The 24,673-nt window shown below is 59.2% G+C and overlaps 1 protein-coding gene across 1 annotated transcript in view; it reads right to left on the bottom strand.

The window, feature by feature from the left end:
- ADGRB2 (adhesion G protein-coupled receptor B2) overlaps positions 1 to 24,673 on the bottom strand; it is a 100,645-nt gene that overhangs the window by 36,348 nt on the left and 39,624 nt on the right. The window contains exons 2-8 of the mRNA XM_030539187.1: positions 21,038 to 21,121; positions 16,513 to 16,677; positions 10,523 to 10,687; positions 7,080 to 7,244; positions 2,411 to 2,575; positions 1,069 to 1,170; positions 178 to 284 (exon numbers count right to left, since the gene is read on the bottom strand). Of these exons, the coding sequence (XP_030395047.1) occupies positions 178 to 284; positions 1,069 to 1,170; positions 2,411 to 2,575; positions 7,080 to 7,244; positions 10,523 to 10,687; positions 16,513 to 16,677; positions 21,038 to 21,050 (882 nt within the window). The 5' untranslated portion in view covers positions 21,051 to 21,121. The remainder of the gene's footprint in view (positions 1 to 177; positions 285 to 1,068; positions 1,171 to 2,410; positions 2,576 to 7,079; positions 7,245 to 10,522; positions 10,688 to 16,512; positions 16,678 to 21,037; positions 21,122 to 24,673) is intronic.

Raw genomic sequence — 24,673 nt, forward strand, 5'->3', positions numbered from 1 at the left:
AGAGCTGGCAAGACGGGGGCAAGGGGCTGGCTGGGCTCTGCCCCTGCGCGAGGGACTCTCAAAGCATCACAGCCACCGGCACTGCCAAGGCCGTCGGGGTGAAAGGCAGCGAAGGCGGCGCCGGCGAGAGAGGAGGGGTGGGAGAGAGCGTGTGGGCCCGCTGGAGTGTGCACCTACTGAGAGATGTAAGTATCTGTACTCATGGGAGATGCACCGGGCAAAGCTGGGCACGCCCCAGTACGCCACCCCGTGGGCGTTCAGCAGGCACCGGCGGCTGGCGGATCCTAGACAGAGAGGGGAAAAGAAGCATGGAGCACCCAGCCTGTGCAGCCCGAGCGTCTGCAGCCCCTGCCCCCATGCCGCTCCCCAGCCCCAGCCCCAGCTCCAGCCCCCCAGCCCCAGTGCCCGCAGCCCCCAGGCCCAGCTCCAGCCCCCCAGCCCCAGAGCCCACAGCCCCCAGGCCCAGCTCCAGTGCCTGCAGCCCCAGAGACCGCAGCCCCCAGGCCCAGCTCCAGCCCCCGCAGCCTCCAGGTAGAGCTCCAGCCCAGAAACCACATGCAGTCCTTGGCCCCCAGTGCTCACAGCCCCCAGGCCCAGCTCCAGAACCCACAGCCCCCAGGTAGAGCTCCAGCCCCAGAATCCACATGCAGTCCCTGCCCCCAGTGCCCGCAGCACCCAGGCCCAGCTCCAGCCCCAGTGCCTGCAGCCCCCGCAAGCCAACACCCACAGGTTCCCCCAAGTCCCAGCACCTGCCCCCAGGCTCCGAGCCCCAGCAGCAGCCTGCAGCCACCCAAACCCCACCCAACAAGGTGCCATGGGGAAGCTGGGGTGCAAAGCCGGGCCGGGGAATCAATGCTTCTAAGAAGGCAGCAGAATTACTCGGGGGCCCAGTAGCCTTAACTTAGCTCATCCTGGGGAGTGCGAGGGGGTCCCGGGGAGCAGGCAGGGGCACGACAGAAAAGAGCCTGCTGGCAAGTGAATCCTATAGCCCACATGCCTCGCCGCCCTCCCCGCTTGGCTCTCAGCCCGGGTGGGAGCTGGGGCAGGGACGGTGCCTCGGCCACTCACCAGTGGCATTGGGTGGGCATTTGTTGTAGATGATCTCGCCAGCGGCCGTCTTCTTCCAGGTCATCAGCATGAGGTACTCATCCTTGCACATTTCGTGGTAGGCTGCCAAGGGAATGCGAGGGTGAGACGGGCCCCCAGGTGGCTGCTCTGCATGGATGGGCGGGGAGGGGGGTGCTGGGCGGGACTAGCAGGCGTGTAGCAGGTCAGCCTGGGTGGAGGGAGGACTGGCTTGTGTCAGGCAGACTGGCTTGAGAGAGGAGCTGGATGGATGGCAGGAGAGTGGAAGGACGGAGGGAAGGAATGCAGGAGGGTAGGCGGAATGATGGACAGACAGACAGCAGGCGGGTGGAAGGACAGACGGACAGATGGATGGAAGGACAGCGGGCAGGTGGAAGGACGGATGGACAGACGGAGAGACAGCAGGTGGGTGGAAGGATGGATAGAAGGTGGGTAGGTAGAAGGACAGATGGCTAGAGGGAATGCAGATGGGTGGAAGGACAGACAGACGGAGAGACAGCAGGTGAGTGGAAGGATGGACAGAAGGTGGGTAGGTAGAAGGACAGATGGGCTAAAGGGACAGCAGGTGGATGAAAGGACAGACAGAGAGACAGCAGGTGGGTGGAAGGACGGACAGAAGGTGGGTAGGTAGAAGGACAGATGGGCTAAAGGGACAGCAGGTGGATGAAAGGACAGACGGACAGACGGAGAGACAGCAGGTGGGTGGAAGGACGGACAGAAGGTGGGTAGGTAGAAGGACAGATGGCTAGAGGGAGTGCAGGTGGGTGGAGGGACAGATAGACAGACAGAGAGACAGCAGGTGGGTGGAAGGACAGATGGAGAGACACAGGTGGGTGGAAGGACAGACGGAGAGACAGCGGGTGGGTGGAAGGACAAACGGACAGATGGAGAGACAGCAGGTGGGTGGAAGGACAGATGGACAGACGGAGAGACAGCAGGTGGGTGGAAGGACAGACGGAGAGACAGCGGGTGGGTGGAAGGACAGACGGAGAGACAGCGGGTGGGTGGAAGGACAAACGGACAGATGGAGAGACAGCAGGTGGGTGGAAGGACAGACGGACAGATGGAGAGACAGCAGGTGGGTGGAAGGACAGATGGACAGATGGAGAGACAGCAGGTGGGTGGAAGGACAGATGGATGGCTTGCTGGGTGGGTGTCAGGGCAGGATAGGAGGAGGAGGAGCTGGCTGGACGGAAGGGTATCAAACCCGCTGGCCAGAGAGAGGCAGAGTCCCTGGGTCCCATCGCGGTGACAGGCCGAGGCGGGGGAGCCCGTGTGCTGGCCTGGAGGCTGAGCAGGAGTCGGCAGACTCTCTGCCAAGTACCTGGGCACTTCTTCTCATTGCACGTCTTGACCTCCTCTCCGGAGCCCTCGCACGGGTAGCCTTGCATGCCCGTGCCCTGGCACATCCGGAAACGTCTCTGCCAGCCCGTGTCGCACGTCTTGGAGCATAAGCTCCAGTGGTTCCACGGGCCCCACTTGCCGTCGGCTGCCGGGGGAGCAAGAGACGCATGTTAAGGCCCTGCTCTGGGTGGCGGGGGCAGCAGACAGATAGACGAGTGAGAGGGACTGCCAGAGACCAGGACACGGCTGCGCCAGCCCATAATGACTTTAATCAAATATTCTACAGATTATTAAACCCATTAATCAATCGTTTCAGCCCCATTTCAACCAAACAAGACAAATGTCCCCTCATGTCTCAGGGTGTCCTCGGCTAATTAGAGCCATCCCCGGTATTCCTGTTCTTTCAGCCCCAAAACACCCAGCCACCCCCCAGCCCAGGCCCAGACTCCTGCCCTCTGCCTGCCAATCCAGGGGGGCCCAGACAGAGCCTGCCTGCCCTCCCCAGGACCCCCTCTGTCCACTGCCAGGCCCCTGTGTGCAGGGCTCCAGTCACCTATGCAGATCCCCACCCCCCTGCCTCCCCTCCCAATGCTCCCTTGGTCAGTCCATTTGCTGCACCCTTGCAGGGCTAGGGGGACCCCCACCCCAATGGGTCAGAGTCCGATGCCACCGCAGAGTCCAGGGAGACACCGCTGAGGTTCGAGGCATTGGCCTCCCAGCACTGCACAACGGTGGGTCAGTATCGCTGGGGAAACCAAGCCACGGAGCAGGGAAGTGACGCGCCCCAGGACTCTCAGCAGAGGCGGAGAACAAGCCAGGCTTCCTGCCTGCTAGCTCAGTGCCCCATCCATTGGGTCATGTCACCCAGCCTCGCCACTCGCACCCAGATCCAGGCGGGGGAGCAGGTGCCCTTCGAACTGGCCCAGAGAGTGGCAGGTTTGCAGCACTGCACGCTGATCTCGGACCCTTGGGGGGCTCCGGTCTCTGCAAGGGAGGAGCCCCTCCCCAGATTTTCTCTCCTCTCTCCACTGAGGTGGCACAGCGGCCTGGATGAGCCGCGTGACCTGCCAGGAGCCAGCACCCCCGACCTTTCCAGGCAGCTCACGGCAGCCAAGTGACATTTAAAGGTCAGCAGGCGCGTGACAGCGTCTGCCACTGCTTCGCACTGGGCCGAACACCCGCCCTCTCTCGAGGGCTGTGTGCACAGGGCCTGGCTGGAACCACCCAAGGGGCCAGGACTGACTGGGGATGGGGGAAGGATCAGAAGACCTGTCTGCCCCCATCCCAAGGCTGCCTCGCGCAGACTCGCTTGCCCTGCACTGGCTGTCAGGTGCAGGCCGGCAGGAAAGGACCATCCTTAGCACTGAAGGGCCACCAAGGTTCGGGAAAGGTCCTTGGCTCCCTCCATGTGCATGAGAGTCTATGAGCCAGCTCCACCCTGCGCTAGTGCTCGCTTGTGAACACTCTCGTGCACTTCCCCAGGCTGCATTTGCACGTACTGACTGCACTGAAGCACACGCACACAGACCACGGGCGTGGCAGTGGGAGAGAACCCCGGGTCTTTGGCTCTGCCCGCTGAACTGACAGCAAACCTGCCCTGGCTAGCGGCACGGCTCGGGGTTAAACCTCTGCGTGGGAGCCAGGACGGCATCTCCTTGGATGTGTGCTTGGTCCTGGCAGCAACTGACCAGCCACGGGGCCTCAGCAGGGCATCTGTCCCTGCGTGCGCACACGAGCGGTTCTGAGGGGTTGTGAAGATTCACGCCTACGTGCTCAGTTCCCGATGCTGCCGGGAGTGCTCGTGCATGGACGCATTCCCAGAGCTGCGTCCCAAGTCTGTGCACGTGGGTCGCCTAGCTCCTGGTGCCATCACGAGCGCTTGCACAGATGCTTGTGAACCCCCCTGCCTGAGAGCCATGGCCCCACAACTCCGCCGTGCCCCGGGGCTAGCGCTTGAGCCCAGTGGGGAGCCACAAACGTCACCAAGCACGCAGGCGATGAAGGGCAGCGATTCCCGCACAGGGACCTGCAGCCTTCCCACCATCCTGGGGCACAGATCACGGATGCTCAGACCCTGGGGAAGCACATGTGAACGTGTAGCACCATGGCAGCATGTCTGAGCTCAGCCCACGTGAGCGGGAGCCCCTAGTGCCCAGGAGACAGTGCCCCCAGCTCTGGACGTACCCTGTCCTCCAGCTCCTCTGCTTTCGTTATCCTAAAAGCTGACAGATTAGCTCTATGGCAGGGAGAGGTGACCGGGGCCCATGTCACCGTCGCCTGCTGACGGGCAGGTCTGTCCCCGCTGCTTGGGGATTAGCGTTCCTATGGAGAGCAGCTGGCACCCCAGATGGGTTCACGGGGCCTGTCTGTGGCTCAGTTTAAATGTGTTTACGCTGAGTCTGGGCCCCGGCCCGGAGCCTGCCATGGAGCAGAGATGCCCCCTGCTGCAGTGCCATCAGGCTACGCGGGACAGCCAGAGCTCCTGGATGCAGAGATCCCGAGAGAGCAGCTGAGACTGGGCTCAGAGACCCAGGACCCAGCACAGCAACTGCCACCTGGCTCAGTGAGCAGGACAGAGCCCACTCCATAGCGAGCCCCACACAAAGCTGGAGACAGGGCACGCTGCACAGAAGGGTCAGGCAGCCATGGGCAGCGCCAGCTCCTCTCACTGCACATCAGCTGGGGGCAGCTGCACTGAACAAACCCCCATTCACTAGGCAAACCCGGTCAAGTGCGAGGGCACAGGGACCCCCCCAACCCAGGCATAGCATCACCGCTCACACCCACAGCGACGCACGGGGATCCCCCGACACGGCATCACCGCTCACACCCACAGCGAAGCACGGAGATCCCCCAACACGGCATCACCGCTCACACCCACAGCGAAGCACGGAGATCCCCCAACACGGCATCACCGCTCACATCCACAGCGATGCACGGAGATCCCCCGACACGGCACCACCGCTCACATCCACAGCGACGCACGGGGATCCCCTCGACTCCGGCATAGCATCACAGCTCACACCCACAGCGAAGCACGGGGATCCCCTCGACTCCGGCATAGCATCACAGCTCACACCCACAGCAAAGCACGGAGATCCCCCGACACGGCACCGCCGCTCACACCCACAGCGACGCACGGGGATCCCCTCGACTCCGGCATAGCATCACAGCTCACACCCACAGCGACGCACGGAGATCCCCTCGACTCCGGCATAGCATCACAGCTCACACCCACAGCAAAGCACGGAGATCCCCCGACACGGCACCGCCGCTCACACTCACAGCGACGCACGGAGATCCCCCGACACGGCATCACCGCTCACACCCACAGCGAAGCACGGAGATCCCCCAACACAGCACCGCCGCTCACACTCACAGCGACGCACGGAGATCCCCCGACACGGCATCACTGCTCACACTCACAGCGACGCACGGAGATCCCCCGACACGGCACCGCCGCTCACATCCACAGCGACGCACGGAGATCCCCCGACACGGCACCGCCGCTCACATCCACAGCGACACACGGAGATCCCCCGACACGGCATCACTGCTCACACTCACAGCGACGCACGGAGATCCCCCAACACGGCACCGCCGCTCACATCCACAGCGATGCACGGAGATCCCCCGACACGGCATCACTGCTCACACTCACAGCGACGCACGGAGATCCCCCAACACGGCACCGCCGCTCACATCCACAGCGATGCACGGGGATCCCCGACACGGCATCACCGCTCACACCCACAGCGACGCACGGAGATCCCCCAACACGGCATCACCGCTCACACCCACAGCGACGCACGGAGATCCCCCGACACGGCATCACCGCTCACACCCACAGCGACGCACGGAGATCCCCTGACATGGCATCACCGCTCACACCCACAGTGATGCACAGGGATCCCCCGACACGGCATAGCATTACCACTCACACCCATAGTGACACATGGGGATCCCCCTGACTCCAGCATAGCATCACCGCTCACACTCACAGTGATGTACGGGGATCCCCCGACACGGCACCGCCGCTCACACTCACAGCGATGCACGGGGATCCCCTTGACCCCGGCATAGCATCACCGCTCACACCCATAGTGACACATGGGGATTCCCTCGACCCCGGCATAGCATTACCGCTCACACCCACAGCGATGCATGGGGATCCCCCCGACTCCGGCATAGCATCACCGCTCACACCCATAGTGACACATGGGGATCCCCCCTGACCCCAGCATAGCATCATCGCTCACACCCATAGTGACACATGGGATTCCCCCGACTCCGGCATAGCATCCCTGCTCACACCCAAAGGGACGCACGGGGATCCCCCGATACGGCACCCTTTCTCACACCCACAGGGACGCATGGGGATCCCCCGACACGGCGCCCCTGCTCACACTCATTTACTGCAAGGGGGCATTTACCCTCCCAGAGGTGCTCCTGCTCTCCCGCTAGAGTCCCTGTGCAGGGGTTGGGCCCCAACATGCCAGCACCTGCCACATGTGGCCTAGTCTGTGCCAGAGCAATGCCCAGCACCGTGTCCCCAACCTCTCGGAGCTCTTCACCCTCCCTGTGGCCTCTCCCAGATCCGCCCGAGCCCTCTGCCCCCATACAGCGTAAGAAGCGAGTGTGAGCCTTACTTGGGCAGTCAGGGCTGGTGCACTCCCTGGCGTCGGCGTGGGCTCCTTTGCACTCCGCCCAGCTGTGACCCGAGACACTGCATTTGCGCGTGCGCTGCTGGGTCCCATTGGAACACGACACCGAGCACCGGCTCCACGAGCCCCACTCCAGCCACTGACCTTCCACTGCCAGGGAAAGCACAGGAGAGAAGGTGGTTAGTGCAAACAGGAGCTGGGCAGATGGGGGGGTGGGCAGAGGCCATTACTCTTGGCCCCAGTTTCCAAATCCAGACACGAACCTCGTCCTCCCTTATCCACAGTTATGGGCTTCGGCAACACATTGGCAAAGTGTGCATCATGTCGCCTCTAGTGGCTGGCCGGTTAGAGGGTAACAGCCTACTACTGCTACCAGCTACCAGCTGCACCTAGAGCTGAAACGCTAGCTGCCTGTGTTATGATGCTCAGGGTTCTGGGTTTGCATCCTGCCTCTCCACAGTGGTTACGGCAGTGCCGCCCAGGCAGGTGTCACCAGGACTTGGCCCACTCTGAACAGCAGGGGTGGTGGTTACTGTTCCCCGTGCACCAGTAGTGCTACAGATCTGCACAATGCTACTGGGTAACAGCCTGGCGCTTACGGTGAGAGGGCACCAGGCTCCTCCCAGGCTGCAGCCATGGGGGCACGTGTCGTAGGGGGACTATCTGCCTTAGCTCCATGAGTGGTCCTGCTGCAGAGGCTCAGTGGATAGCAGGTCATGGCACGGTTCAGCCTGCTGCCGGCAGCTTCCTGTACAGGAAACGTGGAGGAGAGGCTGGAATGTAGGGGAGGGGTGTCTGTGGGAATCGGCACAGCTGTGCCTGGGGACCCCGGGCTGAGACAGGTGAGCAGCACCTCAGCTCTGCCGTGCAGCAGGAGAGCGGAAGGATCCTGCCCTGACTATGCCCCCTACACCAGATGAGCAATGAATCCTCCTGCTAGCCCTTAGCAGGGACCTTGCTGGGGATGCACGGCAGCCACCTGCACTGGCATCCCAGTGGCTCCACGAGCTCTGAGCCAGCCTGGATCTTGCCCAGGCCCATCGGGGAGGGAGCGTTAAAGAGCCGCCCTGTGCCATGCAGCACCTGGGAGAGCTCCCAGAGCAGCAGGCTGGCTCTGTAGGAGCACAGGCAGGCTATCTCGCCCCCGTCCGCCTTTGGCTGATGTGAGCAGGAACTAATGTGGGGCTCAGGGATGGCCTCAGAGGACGGGCAGCCGGGGGTTGGATCTGGGAGACAGGCCTGGCTCCTACACGGGGCAGCGTGCAGGCTCAGAAACAAGCAAATATGTTTCCTCCCCTTGATGTACTCCTGGCCCCAGACCCCTGTCGGGATAACACCACTATTCCCCCACCCCACAGGCTGGTAGCAGCCTGTCTGGCCAGTCAGCCGCCCAATGGGGCAGGAAAGAGTCAGCTGGTAACCTGCTGCCGCAGAATCAGTAACTGAATGCGAGAGAGAGCGCGCTCTCGGCCAGATCTGCAGCTGGTGCGGCCATCACCGCTCGACTGCAAGGGGATCCAGCCCACTCACTCCCTTCGACACCAGCTGGGGCAGTTGCTCTCTGCCTCCCCTCATTCCCAATTCCCCTGCAGGCTCCTGGCGGGCACCATGGGGCTCTGGGAGGGTTCTCACCCTGGCACGCCATCCCCCGCCCCGGGTCACTGCCAGCTCTGCCCCAGAGGGAATTGCTTGTTAGCCCTCAACACAAAGCTACTTACAAACGACCTGCCTGCAGCCTGCCTGGTGCCGCTACTTGTCAGTTCCCTCCCAACAGAGCTGGGCGACACCCGCCCATCACGCTGGGTCAAAGACACAGCCCGGAGTGACCCGCTGGCAGCCCAGGTACTGTGGGGTGGCAACCCTCCGCCCCAGGCCTCTGAGCTAGGGAGACACCCAGGAGAAATGACAACGTGCAGGGGGAAGAGCCCCCACGTCCCTGACCTCTCGGGGGAGTTCCCAAGGGCCCATGTCAGGACTCAGCACAGAGGTGGGGTTCCACAGAAAGGGGGAGTCCCTCGTCCTCTGCTCCCCCCGGCCAGCAACGGGGCGGGCTGGAGTCACCGCTGACGGAGCTACTCACTGCCCCTGCTTTAAAGCAGCAGATACAGATGGGGCGGCTGTGGCAATTTCACACCTTGGCTACTCTGCCTGCAGCCCCCGCCCGCTGGGAAGCTCTGGCTGCCAAAAGGGAACTGACAGCAAAGCCCCCTGACGGGACAGGCCCGGCACCTCCCCATGCCTGGCACTGCCCCCAGAGGGGCTCTATTTACAATCTCAGCTGACCCACAGCATGTTCTTGCCCCTATGGGGCCCTTTCTCTGATACCCCACCCCCCACAGCTCCTGTCCCATGCATCCCCCTTACTCTGCCCTATAGTCCCCACTCGCCCCATCCCACAACTCCATTCTTGCCCATGGAGCTCTGCCTACCCACGTCTCGTGCCTCACTACAGACCCATCACATCACCCTCCTTTGCCCCCACAGGTCCCTCCTCCAGCGCCCCAGGGCCCTGTGTGCTCACAATGCGCCACCCAGACGTCACAGTCCTGCCTTCTCCTGTTCCTCCTCCCCAGCCCCCGGGGGCTGGAATCAAGGCTACCCCCTGGGGATGCTCACTGCACATCACGTGCATCCCGCGCGCCCACAGAAATGCCACTTGCTGAGCCCGCCAGGGCCTCGGCCAAGCGGCGACATCTAGTGAGACAGCAGCATTTGCTACCAGCCCCCGGATCACAGGCACCGGCCCAGTCGGGAGCTGGACACAGGCCGTTCAGCCCCAGAGCTGGGGAACCTGGGCTTTAATGTAGGGGGGTGTCTGTCTAAGCTGGACTCATGTACTCCCCCCCAGTCACCCCCGCTGCTCCCTTCTGGCTCACACCTGGGTCACACCCCGCCGGCCTCATTCTGACCAATCTCCCGGCTGAGTCCCCTTCCAACCCGCTCTGCTAGCTCCGGGGAGGGAACAAAGGGGCATGCCTCATCTGCTCCCCAAACCATCCCTCTCCAGCACAACACCTGCATCCCGTGCCACAGCCCCATCAGTCTGCCCCCCACAATCCACCCCCAACACACGCACTGCTCCCTGTGCTCTGAGCCGGCTAGCAGATAGCCAAGGGGGAGCTGGGGGACGGACAATGACCTCCGTATCAGTCTCTCTAGGCTGTTCCTAGGGCTCCCAGCCCTGTGGGAACCTAATGCACAGAACATCAAAATCTTTGCCTTTGGTTTCAGGCAAGCTGGGATCCTAAATACCGTTGAGGATCGGAGCCTAAGTGCCCTGAGACCGCCCAGGGAGGAGGGCTGCCTTTTCTGAGCATGGCGTGGGGCTGCTGCCGAGGGCGAGGCTTCGAGGGACGGCCAGGGAAGGCAGGCAAGCAAGAAAGCCGAGCGGAAAAGCGCGGAGGAGAGCCAAGGCGCGAGTTACTAACCAGGGCAGATTGCGATATTGCAGGGCTTAGTCTGCACCTCGGGGCCCTCGCAGGCCTTCCCGCCGTGCTGCGGGGCTACACACTGCCGCGTTCTCGTCCTGGCCCCTCGCCCGCAGGTCACGGAGCACAGACTCCACGGGGACCACTCCTCCCACAGGCCGTGCACTGCAACACAGCACACAGCAATCATGCCTCCGGCCCAGCCCGGGCCCAGGCCACGCGCAGCATACAGCATGGCGGGGGGGGGGGAAATCGGGGGCGCTCCATCCCAGCAGTGCAGCCCCACACCCAAAGCAGAGGGGAGGGCTGAGCTGCTGCGCAGAAGACCTGGAAGCAAGCATTTGTGATACAGGGCTCAAATCCCACCGCGGCCTGGGAGGCATCACAACCCTCATTCTACGGGTGGGGAAACCGAGGCACAGAGTGGCAAGGTGACTCCTCCAAGGCTACACAGTGGCAGTGCTGGGAACAGAACCCAGGAGTCCTGACTCCCACTTCCCTGCTCTGTCCACTGGACCTCTCCTCCCTCCCCGGGGTGGAGGCTTGCCTAAGTCCCACCCTCCACCCCGAGGCCTCAGCAAGCAAATCAGAAGCCGCCACCTACCATCCCAGCCCCTTGCTGCACCACTCAGCAGATCCAAGGCGGGGAGGGTGTTATTCAGCTCTGCCCCCTATAACAGAGCATCCTCACTTCGGATCTATGGGGCAGGGACAACAGGAGGCAGAAACGTTCTCGAAGATTGAAAGAAAAGTTAAGGTGGCAGGGGGGACACAGAGACAGCAGAGGAGAGAGGATCTGTCTCCCACACAGCCAGGTCCGACTCCCCTCCAGTCCCTAGTCTCACCCTCACCCCTAGCCCCATTACCGGACACCCCCTAGTATAACCTCCTAGCCAGAGCAGGTTAACCAAAGGCAGCCTTATCCTTAGGGCTGATTTCAAAGGGCGTTTTGGCTGCGGTGGCAGCGAGGTGGGGCCAAGCGTGATTAAAAGATACCGACGAACACGCGACATGGTGGGAGAGCAGCAGAACCCAAGGCCCAGGGGATCTTTGGGTGATGGCTGCCACACCAGCGGTTGAACCTCCTGAGCTAACCACACGAGCTACCAAAGCTGAAGTCAGGACTCCTGGGTTCCATTCCCAGCACTGCCACTGACTCGCCATACAACTTGGGAGGAGTCACTTCACCTCTCTGTGCCTCAGTTTCTCTAGCTGAGCCTATAACAGACCCACATTCTCTGGGGACAATGCACAGGGGTGGAGCTGTAAAACGCACCCCACTGGGTTACAATGGGCACCCAACGCCCTTCGGGCCTGTCTACACAAGAAACTAATTTAACCTAAGGTGTGAACCAAAACCAATTTAGTGCAAACCCCTCTGCAGACGCCTTTAGTCCAGTTTCGCGTAAGTCGATTAGGAACAGGTTTAGTTGCACCAGAATAACCTGAAATCAGAACATCCACATGTGGCTTGCTCCAGTTTAACTAAACTGGTTTCAGAACCTATTTAGATGAATAAAGTCTCAGGCTAGAGGGGACCTCTGTGATCCTCTAGTCGGCCCTCCTGTGTAGTACCAGCCAGAGAAGTTCCCTGAAATAAGTCGAGCTAGTGGCACCTTCCCCTGTAGACAAGGCCTTGAAAAACTGCACATGAATGTCCAGCTGCAATCCGATGCATGCGGATGGATCCACGTGGGACCCCAATGGCTACCCCTGCCTGGCTGTGGGAATCCAGCCACAGACTCCGATGGCAGGTCCAGACACTAATCGGGCTACAAGGTCATGGGCCGCTTGGGAATTATAAAAAAAACTGGTTAATTTTCAAAATTCCAATTTCTGATTTTTAAAAAGAATTCAGGTTTGTTAAAAATCAAATAGTCAGTAACGGAACTATTGCACTGGTGGGTGGGGGGTGCTCCTGCTCCTCCACTGATGTTTTTAGGGGTCTTGCCAACCACGGTGAAACTGATGAACCATGGAGGGGAAAACAGCAAAACTGACTAGCTGCAAAGGGCCAAGTTTCCTCTGGCTCAGCACCTGGAGTCAGAGCCAAATTCTCAAAAGCCCTCAGCCCTGTTCATCCCCTCACTCACCATGTCAGTGAGTGCCGGTCCCTTTGGAAAATCTGGCCTGAAGTGCACAGGTTAAACAAGCTGGTCTAAAGAGAGAGATGTCCCCACCCTGCAGCGATCTCCGGTGTTCCCTGGGACTAGCAGGCTCAGCATTTTCAGACAGAAATGGGATTTCTGGGGGGTTGATGCTGTCCCTTCACCACCTTGCCCTCGCCTGAGCCCAGTGCTAATAGAAACACTCCTGCCTCTTCCACCTCTTTGCTCTGAGGAACCAAAAAGTATTTCGGGAAGGTGGACTTCCCAAGGCCCTGAGCGGGGAGTTGGGGAAACCGAGTCACAGCGAGGCAACGTGACTCGCCCAAGGTGGCAGAGGGAGCCAGTGGCAGAGCTGCGAATAGAACCCAGGAGTCCTGGTTCCTGCTCCTGGCAGACGTGGGAAATAAGCACAGCTCTCTCAGCCCGCCGAGCTCTAACTGCGAGGCAACGCTCTCCTAATGCTGCGTGAGCCAAGAAACACGATACCGCGGCGGGGTGCGGGGAGGAGGGCAGCCCTCATGCTTTAAATGTCCTTGGCTCTGCCTGCAATGTCAACATCTCGCCCATCCTCAAGCCTTTGCGAAGCACCTTTAGCCCTGAGGGAAGCCCAGAGCTTTCTGAGGATCAAATGGCCGCTCGGAGGGATAACCCGAAAGCGCCGGGAAGATGAGGAAAAGACGAAGGCGACCGAGCCATCACTGAGATAAAAGCCTTCGGCCTGGAGAAAAATCTCGTCCTGGACTGGGGGAGGCGACACAGCCAGCATCAGCCCGTGGCTGGGGAGTGCAGAGGGGAGTTATGACATCACAAGCAGATTCCTTCTGCCCACGCTGTCATGTTGTGACAGCTGACAAGCTGCACAGAAGCAAAGGCCCCGATCCTGTAATGACCTTGGCTTCCTGAGCCCACCCGCAGCTCGTCCTGGGACCGAGGCCTTGGCATAGGAAGAGGCCAACTCTCATCGCAGCTCCTACCCCTGCCCCCCCGTTGCCTCCGCTTGCTTTTGGGGACTGAGCCTATGACAAGGCTGTTGGGGTTTTTATTTCACTAGCACAGAAAACCTTGCAATGAAATGAAGCCAGGCTTGGCAATCAGACTGGGAAGATCAGGAAGGGCCAGAAGGGGAGAAGAGGGGGAGGCCCCCGCTGGCTATGACCCTGTCTGGCCTAGGATTCAAGGCGCGGTCTTAGCACACATACTAATGCACATGACAATCTAGGGAGGACCATAAAAATAATCCCGAGCCCTTTTCGGCCCTAGCTCCCATCATTATCCCCTCTGTATCGAGGGGGAAACCGAGGCAGAGAGCTGGGAAGTGACTTGCCCAGGGTCACCCAGCAGCAGAGCTGGGAATAAAATGAAGGTCTCCTACATCTCAGCCCAGGGTTCTACCCACTGGGCCGCACGTGCCAGGCCGGCTGAATTAAAGGCCAGGCTCCTCACCCAGTTTAGCACGTGTTAAAGGCCCTCGCTTGTAAGGTCACACCTCAGATGCTGGCCTGGACAAGGCCCCTGGGCAGGCAAGCACCACATCAGCCACAGGGCTGCAGTGGGACCAGAGTGGTGCCTGGGTCTCGTGCTGCCCCCTCACCCCAGCGCGCTTCCCAGCCTTGGAGCCCCAGACCAGCGCCATGCTGGGCCCAATCCCACATGGTGCCCAGCATCCCCAGCTCTCAGCTGACGTCCATGGGAGTGGAAGATGCCCAGGGCCTGGTCTGCCATCCCTGGCAGTTCAAGGGGCTGCCTGCACCGCTGGCCGCTGAGCCCGAACCGAGGGTGAGCACTGAGCTGGCTGGGACAGGGGGCCTGGGTGCATGCCAGGCAAGGAGACTTACCCCCACTCGGGAGCAGTTGCCTATCTCCTGAGCTCTCAAAGACAACAGCACCCCGGGTGGCAGCTGTGCAAGCCCAGTACGTAGCCAGGGGGTCGGGTGGGTCTGTACTCGGACGGCCAGGACACAGCGCAGTTTTTCACACGCTCGCTCAAGTAGAGCATGCCCGGGTACCTCTGCCCAAGCAGGGAGTCACCTTCCAGGCTGCTGTGTAGACATACCCTGAGTGTAACAGCACAATGCACAGCTCCGAGATATCCCCAGCAGCCAGGAAACCTGCTCCCAACAGGCTGGCCATGCACAGCCAGCACTCCAAGCTTAACATGCTGGCTAGCTGAGCTCTAACCATGCAAGCTGGTGCCAGGGACATGGGAACTACAGGCACCGACCTTCCATACTACTGCACACACCATCTCTGGGATCCAGGCAGGTGCTGTCCTCTCCCGATTGAACCCTTCCTTCTACCCAGGCAAACACTCGTTCCTACCCTAAAATGCCTTCCTCCCTGCTGGGAGCCTGAGCGGAGCATTTCCAGCAACAAGAAGAAACAACCTGGCAGGGGACTGCTGAGCGCTTTGGCCGGGTCGCCAGCGCTGGGAGTTTCAGTCTGTGCCCAGGTTCAGCAGGGGAGGATCAGGGCACGCTTGTCCCCTGCCCCACTCCCCACTTGCAGGTTTGGTTCTGCCCTGTAGGTGAAGGGAGCTTGGCCCCATAGCACTGCCTGAGCCTGTGCGCAAGTGTTGCGATGGTTTTTGTGGGTGCCTGTCTCCACTCGGAGCTGGGCTGAGAACCCACCTAACTCATCACACCAATGTCATCATCAGGATCATTGGCTTAGAACAGGGGTCAGCAGCCTGTCAGAAGTGATGTGCCGAGTCTTCATATATTCACTCTAACGTAAGGTTTCGTGTGCCAGTGATGTTTTTAGAAGGTCTCTTTCTATACGTCTATAATATATACCTAAACTATTGTTGTATGGAAAGTAAATAAGGTTTTTAAAATGTTTAAGAGCTTCATTTAAAATTAAATTAAAATGCAGAGCCCCCCGGACCAGTGGCCAGGACCCAGAACGTGTGAGTGCCACTGAAAATCAGCTCGTGTGCCACCTTCGGCACGAGTGCCATAAATTGCCTACCCCTAGCTAAGAATATCAAGATCCCGGCGGGTCAGCATAACATTAGAGATAAATACATCCCACTCACACACATCAGCGCCTCATGCATGAGGCCAACGTTCAATCATACAGAGGTGTCCCCTGGGGGACAGTCTATGGGCTACATCGCACGCCCTGCACATCCCTCACTCAGGCCACAGGATTAACTAATCTGGTGTAAATGAGAAATAACTTCTCCTGATCGCGACAGAGTCACTCCAACATCAGCATGACACAGCTCAAAGCCCAGTTCCGCATCCCTTTTGACAGCTGGATCAGGATCTATCCCCACCCACTCTGCATTGCCCCAGGATAGAATCTCTGCCCCGTGCCAGCACCTCATGAGGGGCCCCAGAGCCGGGGTCCGGTCTCACATGCCCCAGCTCAAGTGGCTGTCCTGGAGCCAGTGGCGTTTCACCCCCTTTCCAGCTGAGACCAGGATCCAGTGGGTGGATCCCAGAGCAGGAAACCAGGCGTAGAAAGGACTGGAGTTTCTCACTTGGCCCTTAGGACGCCCTGCCCCTGCACCCCCAGGGGGGATAGGAACAGCTTACGGGGCGGGTGGGTCCCCACGGGGAGGGAGACAATCACTCCAGCTCAGGAAGAAGGGCAGAGAAGCCTAGGGCCACCCCATCCCTACCACCAATTCATCATCAGGGTCCTGATCCCCACATCTCGCCTGCCGCACAAGCTGGGTGCTCACTGGGAGCCCTGGGGTCACCCTGCAGCCTGGGACGGGCACCTTTGCTCCTCCTAGAAATGCAGCAACTCTGCACCGCCATGGGGCCAGTTTGTGCCCGTGGCACAGCCGGGTGAGGGGTGGGGGCAGGGAACCCTCGTTATGAAATGGAACAAAGCTCCACAACTCCCCCCTCCACACTCTCTGCCCCCCCGTACCTGGGCAGGTGGCAGTGTTATTGCAGATCCGCGTCTCCCGCAGCAGCCCGCTGCACAGCGTCCCGTAGGGAGACGAGACGCAGGAGCGTGTGCGCACCTGGGAGCCCTGCCCACACGTCAGGGAGCAGACGCTCCACTGGGACCACTCCTCCGCGGCGGGGTCTCCTGGGGGAGAGAGGGAGAGACGTGTTGGCCAACCGGCCTCCTTCAAAACGCAGCGCACCCCCCGCCAGACACACACACACGCAATGCACAACTGGCCTGCGGAACTCACTGCTACATGAGGTCACTGAGCTGAGCAGGGTTAAAAATAAAGGGACTGGACACTGATCTGGAGAGCGAGAGGAGCCAGGTTTACACTGGGGAGGCTCAATAAAACACAGAAGCTTTGGGAAGGGCTCAAAGCCCTCCTGCCCCAGGGCTTGACCTAACCTCCAACGGTTCTAAACTAATAGGAATCAGGAGGGAATTTCTCAGGGGGCAGGTTATCCTGTAGCTGCAGGGTTTATTGCACCTTCCTCTGAAGCAGCTGCTGTGGGCCAGTCAGGAGCAGGACACTGGGCCCGGATTGGATCCAGTCTGGTTTGGTTCCTGGGAAAGCTCCATGGGCAGTGGGGGTTGGGCTGGCAGGCCCAGCAGCTGTTTAGCTGTGCGGGCCCAGGGCTCCATCTCTCTTTCTCCCATGAGCAGGTGTGATATTGACATTTACAACAGTCTGGCTCTTATTAAGCTTGATGATCCGTTTGAAGACATTGGATGGGCCAGCTGTAGGGATATCAGTTTCAATTAAGAGGGACGTCTGCAGGAGGCATGGGAAGGGGATTATTATTTGCTGGAGACAGAGAGAGCAGAGATTAGCTGGAACGGGCCCCCCAGCGAGGTGCTCACGTACTTAGTCAAAAATTAAAGGGTGGGATTGAATTCTAGGCAGTTATTACTCATAACAGGCTGGGATCTGCTCTCAGCTCCACCAGTGGAAATCAGAAGTAACGTCACTGAAGCCAGTGGACTCAGCTAGTGAAAATCAGCATAAATACTGACCTCCATGGAGCTGCGCTGATTTACACCAAGTGGGGATCTGGCAACTTACGCCAGCTGGGGATCTGGCCCTCTAAATGCAGGGCAGCATGGGGTCCGGCACACCACCTGTTTTGCTCCATGGTACGTGCACGCTGGCGTATTATCTGGAGTGGTTTATTGTCGTAGGGTTGCTGGCGAACAGTGGGGCTGCGCCCTCAATTTACAACAACTGTTACAATCCATGGCCCCTAGGCAGAATTTTTAATCCATGTATCTCAGGGCCCATCGGGTTGACTTGTTATTGTAAGGTTGCGCATATGAACCACTTCATTGCTATGAAGCTTCTTGGCAGGAGCACTGGGGCCGACCGCAACACTGCAGGGCTGGATGGTTTGTTATCGTAGGGTTGCCAGGGCTGCAAACACTCCTGTAGTGCTGCGGAGGTTCCAGTCCCAAACCGGGAGCTTTCACTTACCCACAGTTCAGTGCATGTTCGCTCAGCATCTGGGTCTGTCCAGGTCTCACAGCCAGCGAGACACCCGGACAGGATAATAAGGGCCCGATCCTGCTCCCAGGAAAGTCACTGAGAGTTTGGCTGCTGTCTTCCCTGGGGACAGGATCCAAAGGGGCCAGGAGGTGTCCGCTATAGGACAGCAGGGCTCAGCTGCGGGCCCAGCCGGTTGGCAGGCATTGATCTCACTGGCAGGGGAGGAGGGCTCGTTAACGCCTGTGATGAACTGGGAACGTTCTTAATGTTTTCTCTGGCCTGGTCCACACTACACAGTTAAATCGATTTAAGCAGCGTTAAATCAATTTAATTCTGTACCCGTCCACACTACAAGGCACTTTAAATCGATTTTAAGGGCTCTTAAAATCGATTTCTGTACTCCTCCCCAATGAGAGGAGAAACCCTAAAATCGATATTACTATATCGATTTAGGGTTAGTGTGGACGGAAATTGAAGTTATTGGTCTCATTCCTTTAATGTAGCTACCCAGAGTGCACTGCTCCGGAAATCGATGGTAGCCTAGGACCATGGACGCACAGCACCGAATTAATGTGCCCTAGTGTGGACGCATAAAATCGATTTTATAATATCTGTTTTATAAAACCGGTTTTAGTAATTTCGATTTTATGCTGTAGTGTAGACGTAGCCTCTGAATATTGTCTTGGTGCCTCAGTGTCACCTAGGCAGTTCTTAAGTATCTGGCAGAGCAAAAGGCCAGTGCACCTAAATGCCTGACCCTCTGTCTCCTAGCAACTGATGGCCTGGGCCCCTCCCCTGCAAAGGTGCCAGCTGAAGGTGTTGGAGACAAAGGGATCAGGTGACCTCCTGGCCCGGGAATGGGGCTGAGCAGAGAGGAGGGGCTGGGAGGGGTTGTTAGTCTGGTGCTGGCTGGGGACGAGGAGTGAAGGGCAGACATGGGGGTCTGGCACACTGCACCCAAGAATGGACCCACCCGAGGGATCCGGTTCACTGTATCTGCAAGCTCTGTTTTAGACCGTTCCTTTCATCGAATAAACCTCTGTGTTACTGACTGGCTGAGAGTCACGTCTGACTGCAAAGTGGGAGTGCAGGACCCTGTGGCTTCCCCAGGACCCCGCTGGGGTGGACTCGCTGTGGGAAGCACACGGAGGGGCAGAGGATGCTGAATGCTCCAAGGAGAGACCCAGGAGGTGAAGCTGTGTGAGCTTCTTGCCCTGAACAAGTCTGCTCCAAGGGAGATGAGGCTCCCCAAAGTCCTGCCTGGCTTGGTGGGGAGCAGTTCCAGAGCATCGCCTGGTGACTCCGTGACAACGCCAACCTGGGTACCAGGAGGACGAGCAGGAGCCGGGACAGAGGAAGTCCTGCAAGGGAAAGCTGATCCTGCTCCCTACCAAAACCAGCTGCAAAACCCCCTTGGATTTCAACAGGAACAGGATCGGACCCCTACACGGGAGCGACCTCCAAGCCAGGGGCATGGCAGTATCCGAGATCCGCAAGCCAGACTCACTGCACTCTGATCACTCCTGCCAATTCAGGCTCCATCCACCTTGCCAGGCACGGAGCAGCTCACAACCCATAAATCAGGGAGTGGGGAGCAAGAGGCTCTCAAATGACTCAATTGAATTAGCTAAATAAATACGTTTGAACTAAACAATTAATAGATTTTTTTTAATCCTCTAAGGAAGGTGCAAAGAAAATACAGACATGGATCAAATTAAGTAGGTGCACGGGCTGGGAACAAAGGACTTCGCTCCATCTCCATCACGGGTGCTGCTGCTCCAGAGACAGCGCAGGGCACGTGTAAATGGAAGCCAGGCAGTTGTTTTTAAACCGTCAGGGTTTTCTTCTTAATTAAAATGCACAGAACTATTATCATCCCTGGGCTGATTTATGGGACAACCCAGTGGAGAACTGGCTTCCCGTCACACGTAGCCTGCTGCAGAGTGCTGCTGAGGCTGGTCTTTTGCTCCTGCTCCACCCCAGAGGTGGCTGCCTTACGACATTTAGCATTCTGAGAGCACCTTAATGTTCAAAGAGCTGTGCAGACATGAGCTAATTATACCTCACCTCAGCCCTGGGAGAGTGGAAGAAAAACAGTATCGCCCCCTGGCTATTTTTTGTTTTTACACATGGGGAACTGAGGCAGAGGGGCAACGGCCCAGATCCCCAAAGGTACTGAGGTGCCTAACTCAGAGTGAAGTGACAAGGCCACATAGTAAGTCAGTGGCAGAGCTGGGATTAGACCTCAGGGCCTCCTGCATTTTTAGAACCACTAGTGGATCCCAATCAACAACAAGGCCCCATTGTGCTGTACCTATTATTATTCATCATGTTTATTGTGGTAGGGCCCTGGGACCATCCAAACTCAGCGTGGTAGGTGCTGTACATACGTACGGTGAGATATGGATAGAACATACAAGAAGCTGACGGGAAACCGAGGTGCAAAGAGATGAGGTGACTTGGCCAGGTCACTCAGGGAGTCAGGGGCAGAAAAGGAACTGAAGCCAGGCCTGCTGGAGCGCAATCCAGTGCCCCAGCACACTGGGGCCCTGGTCTCTGACTGGGACTCCTAGTAATACAAATAAATCATCATCATCAACCCCAACTCCCCCCCGCTATCCCTCGGGGCAGGGTGGGTGGGGCCCTGGCCCTACCGTCTGGCTAGAGAAGTCCCACCGCGCTTGGCTCTGGGCCAAGCCTCTTCCACTCCCAGCAAGCACCACCGGCAGTTGCTGTGTTTGTTCGGGGGCTGGCAGGACTCAGGAAGGGCCGATGATGCTGGAACGTCTTCCCCAGCCTGCAGGTAGATTTGTTGCCTCCAGGGGAGGCTGCAAGTCTATTTACCCCGGATTTCCTGAGGGGAGCACACGCCTGTGTGTGCCCGGCATGATGCCTTACAGGGACTGGCTACCATTGCTTCTCCAGCCAGCATTGGGGAGGGTGTGGTACCTCCCCAAGGAGCTCGCGCCCAAGCTACCCATCCCCGGTTTTAAACACCACCTCACCCACCACCATTACCTGTCTGGGCCATATAAACCCCAGGTTCGTCCGCCGACCTCGGCCACTGAGTTTTTCACCTTCTGGTCTCTTCCACATCGTCGCCTGAAAGGAGGAGAGTGAGACTCTGGTGAGAAAGCGAGGGAGGGTGTCTGTGCCCTGGCCTACAGGAGTCTGGGGCTGCCAGAGGGGTCTGTGAGGGCCACTCATGGCAGCCCTACACTGGGGGAATCCTCCCGCCCCCCGTCACTTGTGGGTCCTTCACGCCATGGGACTGGGGGCCAGAATCATATTATTATCCTCATTTTACAGACGGGACACAGGCACAGAGAGATTTCCACAATTCGTCCATGGTCACAGTGAACTGGGGGCAGGGCTGGGAAGAGAACCCAGGAGTCCTGACTGCCAGGTCTGTGCTCTCACCACTAGACCAAAGCCCCATGTACTTCCCTTAATTGCCCCTACCAGCTCCTCCCTCCCCCAGCACACACACCTCGCACTCAGGGCCAGGCTGGAGAAGGGCAGACAGGCGGGGAGCAGGCTAAGCCACCTCCAGATCTCCAAGGAACGTTCCTGTCCCCAGCCGCAGACATCACAGCTTTTGCCCTGGCCAAGGAATTTCAGTGACGTGTGAGCCTCTAATACACAGCAGCACACTGCGTTCTGCCTCTGACCGAACTGCCTCACTGCAGGGCAGTGCCCACTGCTGCAGCATCACTGCACTCTGCCTCTGACAGAACTGCCTCACTGCAGGGCACTGCCCACTGCTGGAGCGTCACTGCGCTCTGCCTCTGACCAAACTATCCCACTGCAGGGCACTGCCCACTGCTGCTGCGTCACTGTGCTCTGCCTCTGACCAAACTGCTCCACTGCAGGGCACTGCCCCCTGCTGCAGCGTCACTGCGCTCTGCTTCTGACCGAACTGCCGGGCGCTGCCCCCTGTTGCAGCATCACTGCCCTCAGCCTCCGACCTCCCTGTCTCCCTGCAGGGCACTGCCCTCTGCTGCATCGTCACTGCACTCTGCCTCTGACCGAACTATCCCACTGCATGGCACTGCCCCTGCTGCAGCTTCACTGCCCTCAGCTTCCGACCTCACTGCCTCACTGCAGGGCACTTCCCCCTGCTGCAGCGTCACTGCGCTCTGCTTCTGACCGCACTGCCCCATCACAGCATCACTGCACTCTGCTTCTGCCCCACTATTCGAGGCATACAGCCTGCGTCTCAGTACCTCACCCACTGCCTTGTGTTGCCATTGAGCAGCATTCACAGCATCCCAATCCATCAACTCAGTGCAGGATTGCGCCGCGTGCTGCTCACTGGCACCCTCTCGCTCCATCCAGCTCTGAGCTGGCACCACGTCAGGACCAAGCAGCATGAGTTCAGGCCAGACAGGGCTGGGTTAGCGGAACACAAGGGGGATGGGCACAGATGCAGCGACAGAGCTAGAGGTGTGAGGGAGGACGAGGCCCGGAATAGCAGGGGGAGCTGTGGGGCCTGACTGTGATGTATTGGAAGAGTTGGGGGCCAGCACTGCAAGGTGCTGCTACAGGGCAGGTCTGAGATGCACTGACGCAGCCGCACGGGAGGATGCTTACCCAGCCCCTACACCCACCGAGCCTGACTCCGGGCAAGAGCGCTAGTCTCTTGACACTTAGGAGACCCCATGTTAAAATAAACTCTCCAGGAGAAGGCTGATCTTGCCTGTGCAGAGCTGGGCTCCCTTCCCCCATAGGGTGATTCGACCCTTTTGCACCATCTAGTTCGCTGCAAAATCGCTTTGCGGATCCCTGCGATTTCATCTGGTTTGCACGCTTCCCTCTGGAGGCCAGGCAGCCGGCAACGCTCATTGCCCCCACGACCCAGAGCCCCCCGTGCAATGGATCTGAGGTGCTCCCGTAACCACATCCACTCCAGAAAGTGGGTGCACCAAGGTCCGTTCTCCAGGTGCTAACCCCACGGCCAGCCTGCTGCATGCTCGCAGTACTTCACTATGGTAGCACACTGCGCAGCGCAGCGCGGCCCTGGGCCTTCGCCACCCATCCCGGCTGCTCTGCCCAGGCCCCCCATGTGCCACACTGACTTGGTAGCCGAGAAGGGGGCCGCGCCCGCCTGCCGGGGTTTGATTTGATGGCGGTGTTCTTCACTCGCCACCTAACAGATTGCTGCAGCGAGGTGCCACAAATTGATGGCTCGGCTCACCAAAAATAACAAGAGATCCATCAAGGGTGCTTAGCGTGAAATTAACAGGCACGTGGATGTGCTCATCAAAGACACATGCCAGCCATGGGTGGGGGAGGCGCCTTTTACTCCTAGCACCCCCTCCCAGCTCTCCCACCCTCCCCACAACTCATCTTCCTCCCCTCACACCTTCCTCCTCAGTCCACTCCCTCCCCTACCCATAGGACGACAGCAGACATCTTGGGGAAATAATCTCCCCTCTGTGCCACGGCTGGTGGATCCCTGTGCCAGCCTACAGTGGGGGAGCACGCAGACAGGACCACGTTCCCAGTGCAGGACTCCCTTGACCGCAGGCCTCAGTGCCAGGAGCTCTGCTGAGCTGATCCCCTGAGCTACGCGTGTGACGCCACAAGCTGGCAGCGGTAGTAGGCTGTTACATTCCTTTGTGGAGCAGCTGATGAAGAGCGACGTGGCACTCAGCCAGCGTGCAGCATGGTCCTTTCCCAGCAGAGGCCTGCCTGTGTAGCTACTGCCAGATGTAGCACACAGAGCCCCCCAGCTTCTCCCCTGGGTGTTCCCCGAGCAGGATGCTTCCCTCTGTGCAGCCGCAGGGGGGAGGGTGATATTAAAAAGGAGCCCTCCGTGAACACACACACACACGAAGCACATGCAGACACACACGCACAGACATGCCAGGACATGCACTGCTACATGCACTGCTGCATGCACGGACACACACACATGAACACACACACAGACGCTCATACAAATGTGCAGGTCGGCATACTGGCTCTAACAATCTCCTCCACTCCCACCCCGAACAGATGCAAAGCCGTTCCCTGCACTACCCAGCCGGCTAATAGGAATCAGGCAGTGCCTGGAGTTTTTACTCAGTGCATAAAGCGAAGCTAAGCCCTGTCTGTCAAGGGGGGCATGCGGGTTGCTCCGCTCCTGTTATCCCATCTGGCCCAGTGCCGGGTGGTTCGGGGAGGCTCTCCGGCAGTGGCTATTGCTTTCTGCTGTGTGTACCTTCCCATCTGCGGCGCTCCCGGCACACTGCTCTGTCGCTGGCCTGCCGGTGCTTCACACCACAGGAAACAAACAGCAGGGAGTGCCGGCGATGACACTGACTGGCACGGATATCCCGGATAATGGTCCTGGGCAGAGACGCTTGGAAAGTGGAGGAACCCCCCGCTCCAGAACTGTTGGGCTCCCAGCTGCTGCCAGTGACGGCCCCAGGGCCACCACCCTGGAAAAGCTGGTTTCCAGCAGCAAGAGCTTCCCCCTAGCACTGCCCTGGCAAGGCCAGCTGGGAGTGGAGTGGTGCGAGCTTCCTCGCAGCAGTGCCCCAGCAATGGCAGCTGAGATTAGGGTAACGTGAACTTCCTCCCAGCAGTGCCCTGTGAGAACGAGGCAGCAATGGAGGGCAGAACTGGGAGTGAATCCGTTTCAGAGGCCCCACCACTACCACCAAAACT

Source organism: Gopherus evgoodei, chromosome 20 (assembly GCF_007399415.2).
Source record: "Gopherus evgoodei ecotype Sinaloan lineage chromosome 20, rGopEvg1_v1.p, whole genome shotgun sequence".
NCBI classification, from domain to species: Eukaryota; Metazoa; Chordata; order Testudines; family Testudinidae; genus Gopherus; species Gopherus evgoodei.